This window comes from Perca flavescens, chromosome 11 (assembly GCF_004354835.1).
Source record: "Perca flavescens isolate YP-PL-M2 chromosome 11, PFLA_1.0, whole genome shotgun sequence".
In the NCBI taxonomy this organism is placed as follows: domain Eukaryota; kingdom Metazoa; phylum Chordata; class Actinopteri; order Perciformes; family Percidae; genus Perca; species Perca flavescens.
This window is the reverse complement of record NC_041341.1, coordinates 10,841,097-10,863,147: the sequence shown is the minus strand read 5'-3', so window position 1 is coordinate 10,863,147 and position 22,051 is coordinate 10,841,097. Positions and strand designations below refer to the sequence as shown.

The following is a 22,051-nucleotide window of genomic DNA, read 5'->3' as shown; positions in this document are numbered from 1 at the left end:
CAGTTTATAAAATCATGCTAAAAATTTGTAGGCTATTTTAATAGTTGAGTATACTATGCACTAAAAATGAATGAATAAAGCAGGGGTCTTCAACGTTTTTTAAACCAAGGACACTTTAACTGAGAGAGACGGAGCAGGGACCCCCTACTACATATATTGTAGAAAATGAAGTTGCATATTAAACTGGACCTACAATAACGTGTAGGGTGGCCTAAAGCTTTTATACAATATCATCATCTTTCAATGTTAAACATACATGTGGCACAGTGACTCCTTAGGATTAACTATCTGTGGATGGCTCTTCGTGACCACCTTTCCTATAGGCCAGTAAGCCTATCATCAGGGGGGATTTATATTTGCTAATAATATGTTGGATTAATTTTAATTTTTGATAAAAAAACTTTCAAAAAGTAACAATTTGGAGGCCCCCCTGCATTGACTCTGAGGACCCCCTAGGGGTCTCAGACCCCCTGTTGAAGATCTCTGGTATAAAGGCTTTTGTTGTAGGCCCAGTTTAATATGCAACTTAATTTTATACAGTATATGTAGTAGGGGGGTCCCTGCTCCATCTCTCTTTCAATTAAGGGGTCCTTGGCTTAAAAAAAATACCCCTGATATACAGCAATAACACAATATGGTCACTGTCACAAGTCGACAATCGATAATCATATAAAATTATCTCCTATGCATTTCTGAGAACAATAAATACAACATTTCATAACCTGCAGTAGCCTTGGTCATTTATTACCCGTTATCCACCAGGATAACAGGTAATTATTTATGTTCCATTTTGCCAGACAAACTGCCTCTCTCGAAACACAGTATTCAGTCCACACTTACAGTAACTACATATCATGTATGATGTCCACGTCTCATGTCTAGGGCTGCTCCCTCTTAGTCGATTAGTCGACTAATCGGTCGTTTTGGTCTTAGTCAACTTATATTTCTTTAGTCGATTAGTCATGATTTATGCTTTTTTCATGCTGAATGATTTATTTCCAAGAAATGTACGAGCACATCTCTGGTAAACACAATAATTAAAGTGGTGCTTTTGCATGACTCTTTGCAGAGAAACTTAGATTTGCAGATCCATTAATTAAATCAACTAATCGATTAGTCGATACAATTGAATGAGTGTTAGTCGACTTAGAATTTTTCAATCGAGCACAGCCCTACTGATGTCTAAATATTAAGAGGGATTTTATTCTGCCTTCCTTATTATATACCCACCGTCCATGGTTATTCGGTCACAGAAATGTCACTGCCTGTCAACACGTCAACTTGCCCCCTCTCAGATGAAGAGTACTGCTCCTGGCTACTTCTTTATTGTTGAGTCGGACCAAAACAAAATCGAGGCAGAATCATTAATGACCTCACAGTATTTTGAGCTAGACATAGCATTACACCCAAGTGATTTCTAGCACTCCGGACAGCCATTAAAAGGTGTCTCATTTCAGTTCACCTTGTAAATGGTCGACTACAGGTTCCTGACTCTCCATCCTTCTGAGAATCATATGCAGCCAGTCAAGGTACAAGTCCCTCTATACACATTTATCACATTTATCACACACACACAAAACCATTTCCTTGATTGTTGCAGCTGCCGTGAACCTCAATAATCCACTGAACCAGCTAAGGCGTTCAACAATGTCTGCTCCTTATTTAGAAAAATCAGAGAAAGCATTACTGTTAAATCATTCCACTGTTGATGTTTTGCAATCAGGCATTTTTCCCCACTTACCCCTTGTGGTATCTAGCAATACAGATAGTCTAATCTTGGTTTAATGAGGTTTTGGGATCTCTCACACAGACCACTGTTGCCATCCCAAAAGGTCACTCAGACAATACAGGGGCTAGCCAGTAGCAATAATCTCTGCACAGAAGATCACTTTCCAGCACTCATCCTAGCAGTAGTCCTATATTTGATCCTGTTGTGTAACTGTTTTTGTCTCACTCAAAGTCACTGTAAATGAGGGCAAACTCAGTGAACTTTTTCCGAGTTTAAATTCATTTTGACATTGAAACTGAAATTGAAATACCTTCTGCTGTGCAGGAATAATCAGTTGGTAGTCATACTCAAGTAGACGATGTTTCTCAATAAGGACGGTTGGCATGAAGTTCTGACGATTATCCTGAGTAAATGGGGTTGATACCAATTGCACAAACCAAATAACATCAACCGTTGTTGGACTGGATTGGATTGGAAACCTCAGCATTGGACATCTCAAAACCTCCCAAAAGAAAAAAACTATGCATAGCTAAATTGAACTAAAAGCTACTGGGAAAATAGATTTGTTTTTCAAGTTGGGTGAGCTGATATTTTGTTTAAAGGCAGAGTCATATTGGCCTAAATATAATTTTTCTGGAAATGATGTTTGAAATTGTGGGGATCATGATATCCGAGGACTAGAAATCTATGTATTTACAATTGCAAGTATCATCCCTTGTACTTTGATAGAGATTTGTATTATGGGATGTTTGTAGTTTAAATGTTGGCCCATGAAGTGTCCAGTAAAACCAGTATAGCCTGCTTATGGAACGTTACTATTGACAACTTTTTCCAGCTGTTCGTCCTGTTCCAGCAGAAACACTGTACCACATTTACGAACCAGCCCAAGTCGAGCAGCCATGAAAACAATGTCATAGAGCCTGATTTTTAAAAAAAATCTAACATTCAGAGAAAATGTTTCCTTGGTTGTAAACATGATTAATTTGAGGGGCTTGGCAGGAGAGTAGGTGACTGAAGAACAGAATGATTGAATGCCAATCTGAGCTGTAAAGACAAATTGTTTGATAGAAATTATAATAGTAAATATATATAAAATGTGGCCGGGTTGCCTCAGTGGGTAGAGCAGGCACACATATGCTTGGAGGTTTATGCCTCGACGCAGAGGTCCAGGGTCCAAGTGACTTGTGACGATTTCCTGCATATCTTCCTCCTCTCTCTCCCCCCTTTCTCACCTAGCTGTCCTATCGATTAAAGGCGGAAAAGCCCCAAAAAATAATCTTTGTATATATATATTTTCTAAGAAATTAGGACCTGATAAGTAGGGTTATGCTCTGTCTAAGCCATGGGATCCTTGTGAAGACACTGCTTGTGTTTAGGACACAACACTAAACATTCAGCAAGAATAAACAGCAAAGCACATGCAAATGGTTCCCAAATCTTCTGCTTACAATTGTTCCTCAGTGTTAAAAACAACCACTCATAACACGACTGCCAAACAGCACAGAGCAGATGTGTGCAATGCCCTTTAAGCATATTCTCAGGAAATTTGAATTATTGTCAATATCTCAAGATTTAACTAGAGTAGATGGATTACCCCAAGGCAAATAAAATAATGTTTTCTCTCTCAAAAGCTTTCATAAGACTATCAACAGGGTGAACCTGTGAACAGAGAATAGCTTCTGTGGGGTTTTCTGTGGCCGAATACAGTAAAGGTGAAATTATTACGAGCCTGCCTGTGCTCCTGAGGGTCTCTTTAAAAATCATTTTCCGGGGGCTGTTTGAACCCTGGTCCTCTGAAACACACAATGAGTACTTTAAGAACAGCTGAGGCAGCAACACCAAAAAGCAAATCAAACATATTTCCATAAGCTGCTATAAGCAGTGGAAAAACAACATATCACATTCTTGAAAACTGAACTTAGGGCTGGGCGATATGGAGAAAATCAAATATCACGCTATTTTTGACCAAATACCTCGATAACGATATCGCGATATGTAGGGTTGACAATTGGTGCGTTCACAAAATATTTACACAATGAGATTTGTGATAAATAATGATCAGTGATGTGGACATAATGACTGAGTGGGTAAAGGCAAATAATAGAACAGCTAAAACAGTCTGGAAATTTCAGAAAATGACATCACTTGTAAAACCAGGAAAAGACAACACTTTCCTTGATATTACGATATTCAAAATCTAAGAGATATCTAGTCTCATATCACGATATCGATATATTGCCCAGCCCTACATCATCATATTATTTTAATAAAGCCATATTCACTTATTAGATCATAAAGCTATAAAAATGAGTCAGATCCAGCCTATTTAGAGGAAGAAATACCTTCTGCTATTGGTTGCTACACCCTAAGGGGTGAACACATTTATGCCAAAACCTATTATTTGGTACATCATGTAAACAATGATGGATGCTTAAGGCAAGAACAACAGCAGCTCACTCAAATGTGAAAAGGTCATTGTCTGGGATTTACTGACAAACAACAGGGATCATGTGAAAACCTTCATTACCAAACAAAAGAGCCCAGAATGCAACCTAGTCACGTTTTGCTCCTGTATTCCATTTGTGAGTCCCTTTTCAAACATGTTATAACCTGCCACCTCTGGAGAAGCATGAACATCTCCAAGCCTCCAACCTTTATGTTTAAAAAAGAAACGTTGTGGCTCCGACTAGGACTCACAACAGAACTTGAGCCCCAAATGGTCTGCTCCTTCCGAGTCACTGGACTAAAATAATTACGTTATTTCAAGCAGGCAGAATCCCAAGCTCTAGAAGGCATTTAGGATTGGAAAATGAGGAGCACCACAGGGGACGAGGAGGCAACACTCATGGAACCCAGCACCCACTGTGAAACGGTTTGAAAAATTGCTTTTAACACCTTTCCCAGCACTCAGAAAAACTAATGACCTCCTACACCAGCATGGAGGAGACCTTTCCCATAAAATTATCCTTTCCACCTACTGTTTGGCGTTTTGTGCATTTTATTTCAGCCATTTGTCATCACAGAATAACACATTTAAGTGCAGTATGATGCATATATGTATGGGTAATGCCAATCAAATGGTACTTATGTAATAACAAAGAAAATAACTACACTATCTTTGAATTATTCAGGTAGTGCGTAGGTAGTGCACTGCCTATAAACAAGTAGAGGCTCTGAACACCCACAGAACCAGACATTAAAAATGCAATTAATCAAAAAACTAAATAAACAAACGCTCCATGATTCCAGAATAGATCCCCAAATGAAAGCTATGTGGCTTTCACATCACAAAATAGCCTCCGGGGCTGATTTACTGGCTTACAGTAAGTAATTAAAATTGCACTGAAATGTAATTATGATAGAACTCATTTAAAGTAACTTGAGTCAGTTAAGAATAACATTTGGTAGAAGGGCTTGAAACATAATATAACAAATAGCACAAGACACCAAATATGAATTTGATTTAGGAGGGGGGGAAAGAGCCTCAAAGCGATCGCTGGCTACCATCCAAAGAGGCTGGACAAACCAAATGACAATTGTAAAAGCTGCAGCCAAAATGTACCAGCATTTGGCTCACGGCAGGCAGTAATTTCCGAGCCCGTTTAAGCAGTTGCTAAAGCTTTTCAAACTGTCTGTGGGTTGTAGCTCATCACTTTCAACCACGTCTGCCCCTGGGACAATACGAGGATACTGTGGCGAAGGTGATCACATTTCTGTTGTACAAAAACTTAAACAATATAACAAACTCAAGGCCCGCGGGCCAAATTCTTTTGGTGACTTTTGAAAGGCTTCAGGTCAACACAAATGCGACAAAAAGCGTACAAAAATGTCGGAAAAAGCAACAAATTTACAAAAAGGTGACAAATGTCTGAGAAAGCCACAAAAAAATTGGAACAAAAACAACAAAGGTGAAGAAAAAAAGCTACCAAAATGTTAAAAAAAAAAAAGTGACATGCAGTAACAAAAGCACGTCAATAATCTCTGACCCTTGGTGTGATTTTCTCTTTCCATTGTGGCCCTCTGGGAAAATGAGTTCGACACCCCTGCAATATAACATCCAATGGAGGCACAAAAGGTTGAGAGTATCCAGAGCAACCTCAGCTGCACAAAAGGAAAATAAAGAAGGGAGACCTGTGCTGTGCTGACGTGTATCTAAACAGTCCGTATATCACTCTGCAACGCTCCTAGGTGTCACAACAGACTGCTGAATAAGTGATGAGTGTCAGTATACCTGCTGTCATGGCTTAGAGGAAATAGCTGAGTGTCATGTAACTTGGGCAAAGAACCAAAAATAAACCTAGAAGGTAATGTTTCTTCTCTTAATCCTTCATAAGAACAAAAATAATCTCATTAAGGTGCGACAGGACAGTTTTTTTTGATCAAATATCAAATCTACAGAAACTTGGTCCTTACCGGTGTCTGTGCTCGTCGTGTCCTCCCTGTCCATGTATGACCACCTGTCCAGAAGCGTGCTTCCCCTCTTTGGGCGAGTCAATATGAGGGATGAGCACATCCTCCAAGCCCAGGTCAAAGCGCTTGTGCTTGGAATTGTCCGGGAGGAAGAAGAAGGCCCCGAAGCATAAGGTGATGAAGGCACTGAGAATGAGGAGGAGGATGAACTTCTCGGAGAGCCTCAACGTAGCCCTGTGGTGCGGGAAAGAGGAGGCACCCGGCGACAGAGTGGGTATCCTGCGGCCCGACAGCGGCAGGAGAGCTGGTGTCGTCATGTTTTGACTGTTGAATTGAATTTAGCTTGGGGGGGCGGGTTGGGGGGGGGGGGGGAGCAGGGTAGGGCGGGTTTACAAGTGCCACAGGTGTTGTTGTAGCAGCATGCGCGAGCTGGCTGACTTTATTATCTCATCCCTGCAATGATAAGTCCAGAAACCAAAAAGGGCCGAGGTCCCTCAGTGAAGGAGTGACTCTTCAGCAGGAAAATGTTCATGACGATTCTGAAAAAAAAAGGAACATTACAGGCAAAGAGTCAATGTTGAGTCTAGTGTTTGTTAGTTACCGGTCTAAGCGTGGTTACCAGAGACTTGCCACCATTTTAGAAAAGCCTGGACAGGATTCTGTCAGGATAACATAGCTGATACCCTTCTTTTTATACTTTCCTTTATTTGTCATTTCTCTGCCTTGGCAACATGTCCCTTGTAACCACTAGTATCATCACACCAAGCTTCTCTCTGACAGGCGTCTATTGAGCCCAAGTGAATTACACAGACGAGTGTTGACAATCCAAGAAACTGGTATGGCATAAATCAAGTGATAGCTAAAATATTATAGTGATAAACAATCCTCTCGCATGCTATGGTGAATTTAATAACATGTCACCTCAAAAATAAATACCTCAGAATCTCTCACACACACACACACACAAAACACTTAATCCTTTGGCCATGAGAAAAAAAAAATGACAAACATATTTTCCAGAGGCTTAAGGTATCAAGAGACTGTGCAATACCTGAGACCATCACCAAACAATTGCATTCACTTCAACTGGCATCTCGGCAAGAACATTGCAGAATGAACCCAGCTTTCTATTTTGTGGTTTTATAGCATTGCAGTGCCGTGTAGCTTGCTATATCAGACATATATTGTGACAAAATGACAAAGAAAGACAGAGATGAAGAGCAACATCACACATCCCCTACCCATTCATATCCACCAGTCGACTAGAATGACAATTCAGTTGTGTGGCAACCCGTTGAGAGAGAGGCAGGACATGTAAAGATAAATACACTGCATGCACGTATCTTGTTGTATTACATCTTAACTGCAATTCTTCTAGTAAATACCCATGAGGCTCATGTGTGTCAAATATACTGTCATGTGTCAAATCTACTCTGTATATACAGTCACCTACCTCAGATATAAAAGCAACCTGTTAAAATAATAAATCTTTATCTATTCCAGCACCATTTGCCCTTTTCCATTGCCAAATTGTATTGTTTACTATCCTCATAGGGCTGTACAAATTATTCAATTGTTTATGTTTACCTTGTTCAGCTTTGTTGTCCTGGTTTATGGCCATATGTCTATTTCTGTGTATGTACAAAAAGCCAGAGTCAAATTCCCTGTACGTGTTCACACTTACAAGACCATAAAAGCTGATTCTGATGTGCTAACCTCTGGGGTTGACTAAGCATCCAGGATGTTTTTATGTCTGTTGTTCTTATACCCAAAATAAAAATCAATCAATTAATCCTATCACTGCATATGCAGAAAGAAGACGCTCAAGCAACTGCTTTAAGGGGAGACACTACAGGCGAAAACATAATTCTTCAATTTTAGGGTTTTGGGCTACTTTGCTTCCATAACATGTCTTCTTCCAGACTGGTGGAAAAAAAAACATTTAAAATATACATTGAGGTACATTTTGTCTATCTGCGCCTGTAGATTTCTCCTAAATTCATCAAACATTAGCATTAGATAATGCCTCATTTTCATTTAAACATTAGAATTTCAGAAAACTTGTCATACCAGAAGAAATATTCTAATGTAAGTAATACACTGATGAAGTTTCATGGTGAAAATAGTTTACCCTATTACATGTAGTGTCTTGCAAAATGGAATTTTACAATCCATATAGGCGGTTTTCTTAAAATGTGTTTTTCTCATACTGAGCCGGAAATCTCCACTTATGTTGGCTGACATTTGGTAAAAACCTTAAACTGTAACATGTCAACAAAATGAAACAAGAATTTTCAACCTGGCCTTCCAATGTTCAGATTTCTGTTCTGGAAATGTACATGCAAATTAGCACATTTAAAAAGATAAAGCCCAATTTGCATATTTAAACATAACATTTCAGAAAACCTGTAACGCAAAAATAGATTGTCTTAATGTAAATAATCAACTGGGGGAAGTTTCACTGTGATATCTATTAGTTAAAATATGTTCTCTATTCATCTGTAGTGTCTCCCCTTAAGTGCTAATATGAAGAATGAATGGATGTAAATCAAGCTAATAGCCCCTTTAAACACCAACATAAGCGGTCGTATTAATGCCCGAAGCGTCGATCCAGCTAATGTTAACATGCATGTAGCTATATCTGAGCCTATTTATTTGTATCCAGTTGTTTTCCATCGGGTCTGAACGGAGCGGCGTCTCCACACAGAATACCAAGTTCATTCTCACAGTGCCAGTCTGTGTGAGGTGATTACTAGCCGATACAAAATGCTAACAAGCGGCTAACGTTGGCTAGCGGAAAACACGAACAGCGAAATAAACTGAAGGCAATGCGGCGGTATTCCGACATACGTGTTTGTGCTCGCTGGCATTGTAGCTAACATGTAGCTGGTAAAGACTGAGCGTAGATTACAGCATGTATATTATATATGTGCTAGCTATTTGGCTAGGTTGCTAACGCTAGCTAACAGAGGCGGACTCTTGTGTAGACGCCGCTGTGCTGCATCACCACCTTTCTCATTTGCTCGGTGAAAAACGATGCCAGTCAGGATTCACGGTCCGCCTTTTGGAAGAAGTCGCAGTAGCAGGTGTCCTCATGTCCACGAATGTCCACACCGTCGTAACCTGCTCCGGTTGAACCGTACACCGTCAGCCTAGAGCCACATAGCGTTACAGCTCCTCGCACGTTCAGGGGATGTTGATGACTGGTCGCTCTGTCGGACTGCAGCGACGGACTGGCAGACTGCTGCTGCTCGGCGAATCATCCAGCATCAACTACTCAGCCTGCCCGAGTTAGGGACCGACTGACAATTTCTTTAAGCAGCATTACTGTATAATTCTGATTTATTCCTTCAGCGCTTTGGAGGAAGGTTTGGCAAAGCGAGACTAATAACGAGGCAAACATATTAGGGACCGTTTGATAATTTCATTAGGCAGAATTACTGTATATTATGATTTATAACAAGGGACGTTGTTAGGGACCTTAGGGACCATCTGTACTTCCCCTTAAACCAATAATAATAATTTATAATGCTGAAATGCAGCTGTGTGATGTATACTTTCACCAAATATGCTCAAATAATGTACCCATACCCACTGGTAGAGAAACACAAAAAAATACTCTTTTGCAATAAAAGTCTTTCATTCAAAATATAGATAGATAGATAGATAGATAGATAGATAGATAGATAGATAGATAGATAGATAGATAGATAGATAGATAGATAGATAGATAGATTCATATAATATAACATTAATTCTATAACATCATATTTTATAAGCTCTTCATATGATGTGTGCAATAATCTTCAGTGTCAGATCCTGTTAATGACGCTCACATTTGGCAGCAACCAGCAATCCTACAAATAAGTTTTTTTTCTGTATATAGAGTTTCTGCAGACTGCGAAACAACTGTTGCAAGAGCAAAACAGGACATCATAAAATAGAGGTCTTTGTTGCCCTCATAAGGCTATAATAAGCATATCTCCGCACTGGTCTTACACACTTAAAGAGATTTTAATGGAACAGAAGAGTACAAGATGTCTTCTTTCCTCAATCTTCTGCTCTAAAATGACCAACTTCATCATATAGATAGTAATGAAAAGGGTTTAATGTCAACTTTTGTGCAAACTGTATTTAAAAATCAATTAAACAAAAGAATGTGCAACGTGTTTAATATCTCTGACAAGCAGTTTGCTTAACCAGGATTAAATTATATTTGTTATGTTAGTTTGTTAACACTGTATTTGAACAGGTATCTCACTGAGATCAGAATTCTTTTTCAACAGAAACCTGATTGATAACTTCAATAATTTCTGTGTAAGAAAATGTATTCAGTATATGAGAAAAATAGACAAACATGCACCAGTAGCACATACAATAGACAATTGAGTCCATTTACTCGTCATGTTACTCAGCCTGTAAAACAGTTGTAGGCCTATAATGTAACATGATGACGTCATTGTGATGTTATCAGGGTTATCTCAGCTGAGGGCTTACAGACTTCAAATTCACAACAGAAAGCCTGTGTTACAGCTGGAGGTTGAAAGCGGTATGTGTTTACCAGGCAAAGAGGCCCTAATGAAGGGATACTATCAAATTGCATTATGGGAAACGTAGGATCCTGTGTTTTCAGTTCAGTTGACCCACACTAGGGACTAAAAATCAAAATATCTCGGCTTATGCTGCTTCAGTTTTGACAGTTGTTTTATAGATGTGTCTGTTGTGAGTCGCAGTGCAATACTAAATCATTGGAGTACCCCTTTAGGTTCTAACATTTTTGTCAAGTCATTCCATATGTAAGAATCATTGTATTTTAATCAGATTTGTTCAAGTCCAGAACATGCATAGGTACATGTTAAAGTCAAAACTGTGTCCTGGGATCTTTACTGTCTTTTGACCATATTGACATGAGGGGAGAGCAAAGTGTGAGTGAAGACTTAACCACCATGTTGAAGTGGAAGGTGTGTATGTACAGTATCACTCAGGGGCGTAGCATGAAATTCTGGGGCCCACTCTGTGGGCCCCAATTTTAGTGTGCCCCTCCCCGCATCCACAGCTATTCATTCAAGCATCTTTTTGGGTACTCGGTTCCATTTCCACCCCCAGTCCGACAACCCTGGTATCACTACAGACAAGCAAAGACATAACTGTTGACCTTATGATGGTCTTGATCTTAAGACTTGCATAAATATAATCCTTAGGCAAGAAAATAATAATCAGACAAATAACCGGATTAACTAAAAAAATGAAATGAGACATCAGAAAGAGAGACATTCAGCCGATATCTTCATGTTTTGGCAGCTACACGTGCAGCCGCGACCTGCTCTAGTCACTACACAGCCTGGATATTAAATCATCAATGGTTGCCTCACAAAATTGAAAAATCTTATCAAATGCACTCTCCTTTATCAAAAGCAGCATGAGCGGTGTCGTCAGGAAGGACACAGTTTATCATATTCGTCCCCTGGTGTAGGCCGAGAACTTTCTTTCCTTTTTTTGGCCCTGACACAACGAGTGCTCCATCTTCTGTTTCTGCAGAGAGACACTGCTAAATAGGAGACAGGTGTCACTTTGCTTTTAGAAGCGTTTCTTCAATTCTCCGAACAGTTTTCCCTTTCGCCCCAGCCAAGAACACACTCCCAGCCAAAAGCTTGCTCGGCTTTCTCTGCAAGTGAAGGGTGTAATTTGTTAGAAACCTCAGCGATGAAACGTCCCCTGCTGCTGAATACCTGGCTTTCCTGTGGGGTGACTTGGGTGAGGGCCACAAACCTGGCTGAACCACAAACTCTCAAAGATATGCCACAGACAAAGGAAGGTGTCCATGAATTATTCCACTGTGTCGAGTCTTTGAGCACCGAAATTCAGTCTCTCACTCCAGTAGAACAAGTGTGTGAAGCCCAAGGTGACCACATAAACATACAACCTACCATTTCAACATAAGTACATATTATACAGAGATGGATTATTGAAAGCATGAAAAGGTCTGCAGGCCTTGGGCAGTTTAAAGATACATTGTGTAAGCATTTCTCCCATCTAGAGATGAAATGTATATGACAACCAACTGAATATTACTTGCTAGCCCCTCCCATTCAGAGCTCGTTTTAACTCCTATGGTGGCCGTATGCCAAGATTAAAATGGCTTCCGGTAGGACTTCGTCCGTTCTGTATATTGTACGAGATTAATAGTGTAAGACAATGTTTACAGAGTAGGCTACATATTTTTCTTCGTGAACAGAGTCAGAGATCAGTTGAAGCGACGGAGGTGCGAGGGAAAGCTAAAGGAAGAGGGAAATAAGGTAAAGAAAAACCAAAAGACAGAGCCAGTGGCAATGGATAGGTGAGACCCCCTAGGCAAAGAAAAACTAAAGAGAAACTCTCCAAAGATGACGAGGGGTCTCTGTTACATGTCTTCGAGAACAGGTGTGATCCTCCAACTTCAACAGGCTTTCAAATCTGCCGGCAGTCGCGAGTAATCTCCCGGCTGGCATTGATCACGGTGCCACTTTGGGTAAAAGCGCTAAAAGGCGGAGGGCGGAGGTATGTCCCTCTTGGCTAATGTATTTTAAAGATGGAGGCGCTACACATATTTGTGAAAGAACAATGGGGTTTGTGCTAAGAATCAACTCAAAAAATTACACAATGGAGCTTTAAAGTGTGTGTGTGTGAAAAAGCAAAAGTACTGCTATAGAGCCACTGTGATAATCTTTGAACAGTTTTCAAAGGGACTATTCCTTTGGAAGAAAGTAATTCTAGTGAAAACTAGATTATCCAGAGTAGCTGGGACACTGATGTTGCCGTTACATTTGTATTAAAAGCCATGCCAGCATCGTGGCTCCGGTAATGGCAGCGTCGACCACCTTGGTCTAGACTGAAATATCTCAACAAGTATTGGATGGATTGCCATGACTCTCTGAAAAGACATTAACGGATAAATGGACGAGCATTAATCCTTTCGACACTGTTGATGCAGGTATCCATGGTGTCCAGAGGATGATATTTTAAAACGTTGGCGATCCCATGACTTTTCATCCAGGTCAAATCTTTAATTTGTCCAATACTTTGGTTTATAACCAAAAACCTGCAAAACTAATGATAGTCTCATCAGCGTTGTGTGTATAGTGCTAATTAGCAAATGTTAGCATGCACACTAAAACTAAGATGGTGAACATTATACCTGCTGAACATCAGCTTGTTAACATTGTCATTGTGAGCATGTTGGCATACTGACGTTAGCATTTAGCTCAAACCATTGGTGTGCTCAGGTACAGTCTTTACAGAGCCGCTAGCATGACTGTAGACTCAAAAACTATTGATTAGATGTGACAAGAGATAAGTAAGATGTTTTATGTTATATATAATTTTGTAAATGTGGGTAAAGTTGCCTTTTAATTAGGCGTTCAAAGAAAATCAAAGGCATAGTGTAAATCAATATTTGTCTCATGAAGAAATAGATAGATATCTCCCTTCATATAGCTCCCAATCAATCTCACCAAATGAGAGTATAACTCATGAAAATACTCCACAGCCACTTACTTCACCAAAGGAGGATTGTATTTCTCATCCTTTTGTCTTTGTTCCATATTGAAGTAGAGCTTAGCAGGCAGTTAGTCTGGATTGTGACACTCTCAGCCCACATACCAAAGTGAGCTTTTCTCTGACAGGTAATCTATCAATGTATAAAGTTCAACGACAAAGACAGTCCTAGCGTTTTGCTGAGTGTGGAGACAGCCGGCCGCTGAGTTCATCAGCTGGTCCTTGAGCCGCCACCGGCTGCGGCCTCCCTCTCAGCAGCGGCAGCAGCAGCAGGACCACTGGGACGTCTGATTTACAGGACACCCCTCAGTGAGTGAATTAGTGGCAGTGCTGTGGCGTGCAGCGCCGTAATCACTGCGAAGTCCTCCCTTCAGAGAGGCATTACTATGAGTCACCCTCCACGCTCAGCCAGGAGGGTCGGTTGGGTTTGACGCCAGGGCCGATGTGGGTGCAAGGAGACAAAAAAAGAGCTGAGCAGACACAAAAACCCTGACAGTTTCCATTTCACAGCCAAGTTGCAGAGAAAGAGGGTGTGTGTGGTAGTGAGAGAAGGGAGGGTGTCCTTTGCTTCAATGCATCTTTGATCATCATTGTCAGAGGGATGGATTGCTGGACTGGGAAGGATTTATTGCACATTTCACACCCACAAAGAACAATGCTGCAAAGACAAAACACTCATCCTTTGTGGAAAGGAGGAGGAATCAGCAGAAAGCAAAACAATAGGGACACAAAATCTTTAAAGGAGGCCTTGGCATGACACGAGATGCTGTATTTCAGCTGGTAAACACAACCAAAAGCCGCCTGTCCTTCGGCTCCTCGCTTGACAGGATGAAACCGGGAATTATGACATGGACGACGTGCCGCACCAGAGCACCTGAAGGAACCCGCCTGTCAGTGCAGGGGCAAGGTCAACTGCAGCCTCTGGCTCTGGTGGACAGCGGCATGTGTGTATGTGTCCGCAGAGGAAAACGGGTGTGTGAAGTGTCAATCCCACGCTCTAGCTGCGATAACTGTGCCCAGAAGGGGCTCTGCGACACACTCTTGATTTTTGACATTCCAGGTAATGGTGCGGCACAGCGCCTTCCCACCGCCTTCCCACCGCCCTAAGAACAGTGATCATGTGTCCCTGCAGACAGCGTGGCATGATGGGTAGATAAACAGAGCTCTGTCCACATGGCTGTGTGAAGCACATCGTTTTGTGTATGGATACTTACCTATCTAAAAGATGATGGTGAGTCCACCTCAGTCACTGTGGGACAGCACCTTCAATCTGAATTATTACAACTTGAAGTTTAATTGAAAAGACTTTTTTTTAACCACCAATTGACTGAATGATTCCTATATTTTTGTTAAATTCCCACTAAGTGACTTGGAAGTAGAATTTCTTTCACATTTTGCAATAGATTTCATGGAAGCGTGATTAAGTACTGTACTGCAACAAAATCTGAGTTTTAATATTTGTGTGCCTGAACTATTTGCATTGAATGAAATATTCTAGATGTATTGTGCATCATTTTGTACACAGGCGTTTTAATATTCTTTTCTAAATATTTGGAAAACTTAAAAAATAAAGTTCAGGAGTCTCTAAAAGCGACGTCTCTAAAAGTATTATACTGTACATCAACTTTAGCTCGATGGAGAGGTAAAAAACAGAGATTTGCTGTAATGCTGCAATTTTGTAAAACCTCAGACCTCCAGAAAGTCAGTGACTTCAACAGCATTTAAAAGTGAATTGTACCTTTGTATTTATTTTTGCACTAGGGGCAGTGCACACCTTCTTAGCTGTACCAGAGTTGGCTATAAGCTAATTTAAATCTGTAGTCTCCAGGCAGGGACACACAATAACATATTGGTTGAGAAAATGAACACAGTACCTATTTGCTATACAACAACATCAGCGACAACAGGATCAACAAGATTTCACAACATTAGGATCCAAGTGTTTGCGTCTTTGCATGATGGGACATGACTGGGCTAATTTTAACCATTATTTCATCTTGAATTTAAAATCAGTAAAGCTGCAGCACTGTCTTTTATAACTTGGCACTGAGCTCTCGTTCGGTCAAGTGAGGGGACAATGGAGCGGGAGATTGGTCGGAGAATCGGCACAGCGGGGACGGTATTACATTACATTTATCGCACCGTTGTGGCAAAAAGAGAGCTCTCGGTCAATTTTCGTTCCTACCCTCACCTATGGTCACGAAAGCTGGGTCATGACCGAAAGAACAAGATCCAGGGTACAAGTGGCCGAAATGGGTTTCCTCAGGAGGGTGGCTGGCGTCTCCCTTAGAGATAGGGTGAGAAGCTCAGTCATCCGTGAGGAGCTCGGAGTAGAGGCGCTGCTCCTTTGTGTCGAAAGGAGCCAGTTGAGGTGATTTGGGCATCTGGTAAGGATGCCCCCTGGGCGCCTCCCTAGGGAGGTGTTCCAGGCACGTCCAGCTGGGAGGAGGCCTCGGGGAGGACCCAGGACTAGGTGGAGGGATTATATCTCCAAGCTGGCCTGGGAACGCCTCGGAATCCCCCAGTCGGAGCTGGTTAATGTGGCTCGGGAAAGGGAAGTTTGGGGTCCCCTGCTGGAGCTGCTGCCCCCGCGACCTGACCCTGGATAAGCGAACAAAGATGGATGGATGGATGGACTGAGCTCTGAAAGTTCTCTAATATAGAAGGCTGATTAGCCAAAGTCCACCACCATTTTTTGTGACAGTAGATTTGTCATTTTGTCGGCCACATTTTGCAAAACTCTTCAAATGCAATCTGCGAATATTACGTGAGATATTACATGTGCAAACACACCTCACATCTCACAATGAGAGAAAACTAAGGTATGGTGAGATTCAGGTGAGCTGGCCAAAAGCACCCAAAACATCTAAACACAATTTTAAAGCTTTAGTGCGTAACTTTTTGATATTAACGAACGACCGTTACATTCAAGCCATTGCCAAATTAGTTGATACAATGCTAATTAAGACTATCAGCTCCACACAACTCTCTCTGGATTTCTCAGTATGGCTATGTTCAGAAACTGGTGTTGTCCAGAGGGGTGGGGGTGGTGCGCGATCACGGAAGTTTGTATCATGTGGACGCGCCGACAGTTTTGTTGTCATTACTTAGAATTCCTCCTGGGGGAGACACAACCTACGCACTATAGCTCCAATTCAGGAAGGTAAAAAACATTAGCCTAGAAATCTAGATGCTCCCTAGTGGCAGCAAATTTATTTTGCAGCCAGGGTCAGTCTGGGCACTCTCCGTTGGCTTGCGAGCTGGAAAAACCAAATTTTGGTCAGGCCAATCACATCGTGTATAGAGTCGGTGGGCGGGCTTATGGCTGCTGCTGCTGGAAACAGCTGTCTTCTGGAAGACTTGGAGTTAAGCTTTTCTTTGAGAAAAGAACAAAGAACGGCACAGAAATCATTCTTTAAAAAGGAAGATGTGTTCGGAGTTTTGCCGACCGGGTACGGCAAAAGTTTAATCTATCAACTAGCTTCGCTACCTTCTTCGTTGCTCTGCCTGGTTGTAGCGCTATCCTATTACGTGCAGAGGGAATTTGAAAGACAACCGTTTATCCCGCCCCTCGGATTGAGCCCTGCCAATGGTGAATTCACAGACCCAACATCTTGATGTGGGTCTGGCTTGTCAGGCTAAAAAAACATACAATTGGCATGGATAACAATGAGCAGTTGGAGTAAAATGAATGGAGTAATACAAACAGCCTCTTTTTCCTGTATACCCCCAATCTGATTGTATATCTGTCTTTGATCTAGTATATCGTTCAGTCGAAATCATTGGATGTCTCCCTCCTCACTCCTCTTATAACATCATCAGTATCCATTGTGTTTTTCGGTCCCATCAAACTAGTTCAGGTCTGTTTGTTGTTTTCTGACTCTGCTGCTCCGAGCGGGCGTGATCAATCATTCCTGTTGCACCAGAGTTGTATTGGAAAATGATACATACCCATTTGAAAAGACATCCTCACCCATAATATCCCCTTTCAATAGCTTTAAAATATAGAGGATCCAGTGGGAGATAAGGGTATCATGTTGTCAGTGATGTATGGCTTTATAGGCTGGTAAAGGTGCAATGACAAATTACACTCTATCTCATTAGACTGAGAAACTTTCTGTTTACTACCCAATGGTTATTTTGTTGTATTGTATATGTACTTTGTAAATGGGTTGGAAAGTTGTTATAGAAATAAAGTCTACTTACTTTTCGATTGATTTCATCAATCAATCAAAGTCGACATGGAGCATAAAACAGACTGGCTGTTTACCTTCAGGCGCTTCACGACATTTGTGTCAAATTGAAATGACCCAATCAGAATTTATAGTCGAGGTGAAGGTTTTTCTGAGGCTGTATCGATTGGATACGGTTGTTTTGTTTTGGTAGCTTTTGGTAGAACGTGATGTTTCTAAAGTGACAAGTACATTTAAAATGTCTTGCTGTTTTCTTTTTTTTCCCACTCTAGCGACCCACCCTTTCATCAGCATCGGCACTGTTTTTATGTTTGCTGTAATCTTTTTAAAATAATGGATGTCCAATTAAAAAAAAAAAAAAAAAAAAAGCCCAAGGCCTTTATATTGCTCCATTAGCAGTGTGTCCGTGAACTTAAGACAGCAGCAGCAGACGTTTCAAACAAACAAGCTTCATTGGCTTTTACCAACTGCACTATTTTCCAATGGGAACTGGTTAGGCTCCATTTAGAGCCCAGTAAGTACATTACTGTCATGACTGTGGCCCAACCTCTCTGTTTTATAATCATGTTACACAGTGATCAACCTGAATGACCTGCAGTCACTCAGCCTCTGTTGATCACACAACCACAAAGACACACACACACACACACACACACACACACACACACACACACACACACACACACACACACACACACACTGCAAGCTTATTCTGAAGACACAAACGCTGGTATTGTTCTGATTTTATAAGCATTTCTGTGTCAGCAGCAGTGGTGGAGGAAATACTCACTCAGATCCTTTAAAAGTATGTATAATCAAACAGTGGTTGGCGTACTTCCTAGACATAGTTATGCTGGAGCTCTCTACAGGATTAACAAAGCCAACTACAGACCTACAGAAAAACGCATCAGCACAAATATCAGTCCTCATGACCTCAGCATCACAAGAATTAGAGGAGAGTAACTAGGCAAGGTGTGATTTCTGTTTTCTTGTATATCGGTTTGTTTTGTCTTCCCCGAGACCGCAGAGGGTGGGGAGTGGGAGAGCGTTTTGGTTCTTGTTCGATTGTGTTTGTTATTCTGTATTTTATATGTTCAAAATATTAAAAAAAGAATAAAAAATTGATCCTAAATCAATGTATGTATAATCAGTATGTATAATCAGGAAAATGTACTTAAATGATTAAAAGTAAATTTACTCAAATGACAAAATAGCCTAAATTAAAAGAGCAGCAAATCTTTACATTTGTGAAGCTGGAACCATGAAACGTTTTTTGTTTTTTTTGCATAAAAAATGACTTAAATGGTTAAATGCCAATTATTTTTTTTCTGTCAATCAACTAAATTGTTCAGCTGCACTTAAATATTCAGTTGGGGAATTTAATTTGTACATCAAAAACATCATATTTTACAAGTTCTTGTTCCTAATTTGTAAAATAACTAAAGCTGTCAGATAGATAAAGTGAATATCTGTGAAATAAAATATTAAGTAAAGTACAAGTACCTATGAAGTACAGCACTTGAGTAAATGAACGTTGTCACATTCCACCACTGGTTAGCAATAGTAATAGACAACAAATCCTTATACCTAAACAACATTATAGGTTGATTTCCAAAAACTCCCGTTAAGCTGATTTTGTATTTATACATCCATGGGAATTTGGTGCTCTTATACTTTGTCACCTCACTTCCACGTTTGCTCTTACGATAATTACTATAGCCACAAGAGGCCGCCGCCTAACAAGAAATGGAATTGTGGATAATCGTAATTTACCCATACGGCCGTTTCCTGGGTGACGACAGGCTGGCAATAGAATAACAATAGAATTTGTCCAAGTCTTAACTGCTGGTGGGGTTTGCTTCATTGGTTACATAACTTGCTCTGAAAACTAGATTCCGTGGCGCCCATGAATTATTGACACCACACTAATTTTAACAAATCAAGATGAATTATTCACAACTCAACACAAAGGGATTCTCCAACAGGGAATTCTTTAACAGTGTGTTCACATTCGTAGAGCTGTCTCTCTCAGAGTGCATTTCAGGTGACCTTCAATGTACAGGGTGTGTGTGTGTGTGTGTGTGTGTGTATGTGCGTGTGTCTCGCCTTGACAAAGATCCAGTGCTGTTCTCTTGCAGCCTGGAGATATAGTGTCTCTCAAAGAAGGATGTCAGATGCTGTCATAACACTGGATTTGAGGTGACATGATGCGGTTACCTCCATCTCACTCATCAACAGAGTTTATTTCTCTTTCTATTCTTCTCTTTATATGTGTTGTGTCTTTGACCCAGTTTGAAAAAGCCAAGTTTTAGATTTTATAATGAGAGGGTGACCACTGAATTTTTACTAACATATCAACCACTTTTAGTCTTTATTCAAGGAACATTTTACATAACAGTATCATTTACCACCTGCCAATCTGCAATCCGTTAAAAGGTACACTTTTTTTCTTTTTTTAGAGATTTTATCATTTGCATTTGCCCATTCACTAAAAAAAAAAATTAAAACAGGTTGCCTGTTTGGAGGATGAAAGCCACATTTAGGAACTTTCTATAACTCTCGGGTGGAAGTGTAACAGGCAAACCATGAAAACATAAAAAGCACCAAATGTAAAAGATTAAACAAAAGAAAAGAGGTCTGTGAGACAACATTGTATCATGATCGTTGGATCTCTCAATTACAAGGTACATTAGTCTAGAGCTCAATGGCGAATGAAGGAGTTTTATGAAGTCTGGCATAAGTCCTCCTCCCAATTTGGTGTGTGTATGTGTATATGTGTGCGTGTGTGTGTGTGTGTGTGGGCTTAGTTCCTACTGGATTGACTTCACTGAAAGAAGGGAGGAAGTGAGAAATCAATAATAAAGGCACTCCATCATCTTCAACCCACACCTGCCCTCACGCAATAGAAAAGTGTGTGTGTGTACCCGCAGTGGCCTCCAAACTGAACAACTACCGAGTTTGATTAAGCAGTGCCATCGCCGCTGATGTAACTTCCCCTGTGATGGGTTTTAGTGGAACAGGCTCCCATTCATCAAACATTCATATTAAGAGAGTCAATCTTGAGCCACTTAAGACATTTTTATTTCATGATAATGCAGAATTCATCAGAAGTAAAGACGGGTTTTGAGAACGACGATTATGAAGGATTTGTAGGAACAAGCACATAAAAAGGTTAACGTCACAGGCAGAGGGGACGTGCTCGTGAAATTAAAAGAGTAGCTCTCTAATGCCACCTGGTGGTTTGAAGAGGGATGATCAAGCTTAATGAACTGTAAAAAGCTTTTAATGAAGTTGTAAAATATGCAGTCACTGCGGATATGAATGTGGAGATTATATAGCACCTTTCAACTCAAAAGTGCTTCACGTAGCAAAACTGAAATAAAAAAAAAAATGAAATGAAAACAAAATTTGAATAAATTGATACAATTTTGCATGAATGAATGAGTTACAACATATGAGTGAATGCGGCCTGACCGGATGTAATTTCTACTGGGGATGTCGAGAAAATATTACAGGATTTCATTTTAATTCCATATAAATTACAGTTCTTCTGTGAAGAAATTTATAAAATTAACATTAGGAGGCATATTTTCAGTTAGAAATGTTATATAAGATCTTGACAGGACAAATGCTTTTCAGATAAAGGGAAAGAAAATGAGCTTTCGTAATGGGACATTGAGGATATGATGCATGTATTTGGCTTTTGTTCTCATGTTGTTTTCTTGTGTGTCGTGTTTGGATATCAAGAGATGGATACATCTGGATTATTTCACTAAGCATGTGCCCACGGACCCAAATCAAAAACATCAACAACAAAAAAGTCAGAGTACTAGGGATTTTGTTTGGCAGGCCCTATTTTATTTCAGAAGAGCATCAATGCGAAGTCCCCAGTTAATTCAGTTCCATCAAGGAATGAGGCAAAGAATGAAAAGTGAGAAATAAGTGTGTTTATTTTGATTGTACAGGCTAAAATGTTCCAGTAAAACAGTGTGAAGCAGAATAAAGCGCTGCTTAGATGAATGTACATCAGGTGTGAACAGCAGCAACGTGTCGTTTCCTCAAGGGTTTGCATAGGTCTATTTAGCTATCCGCAAGCAGTTAAAACAAACACATACTTGAACTCACACTCATTAGAAGTCATATTCTGAATACAGAAAATACACAAAGGCATTAGTTGGCTCATTAC

General features: G+C 40.4%; 1 protein-coding gene across 1 annotated transcript in view; it reads right to left on the bottom strand.

Annotated features, from left to right (window-relative positions):
* Positions 1-6,487, bottom strand: part of man1a2 (mannosidase, alpha, class 1A, member 2) — a 136,842-nt gene extending 130,355 nt beyond the window's left edge. The window contains exon 1 of the mRNA XM_028591185.1: positions 6,143-6,487. Within this exon, the coding sequence (XP_028446986.1) occupies positions 6,143-6,456 (314 nt within the window). The 5' untranslated portion in view covers positions 6,457-6,487. The remainder of the gene's footprint in view (positions 1-6,142) is intronic.
* Positions 6,488-22,051: the final 15,564 nt, after the last annotated feature.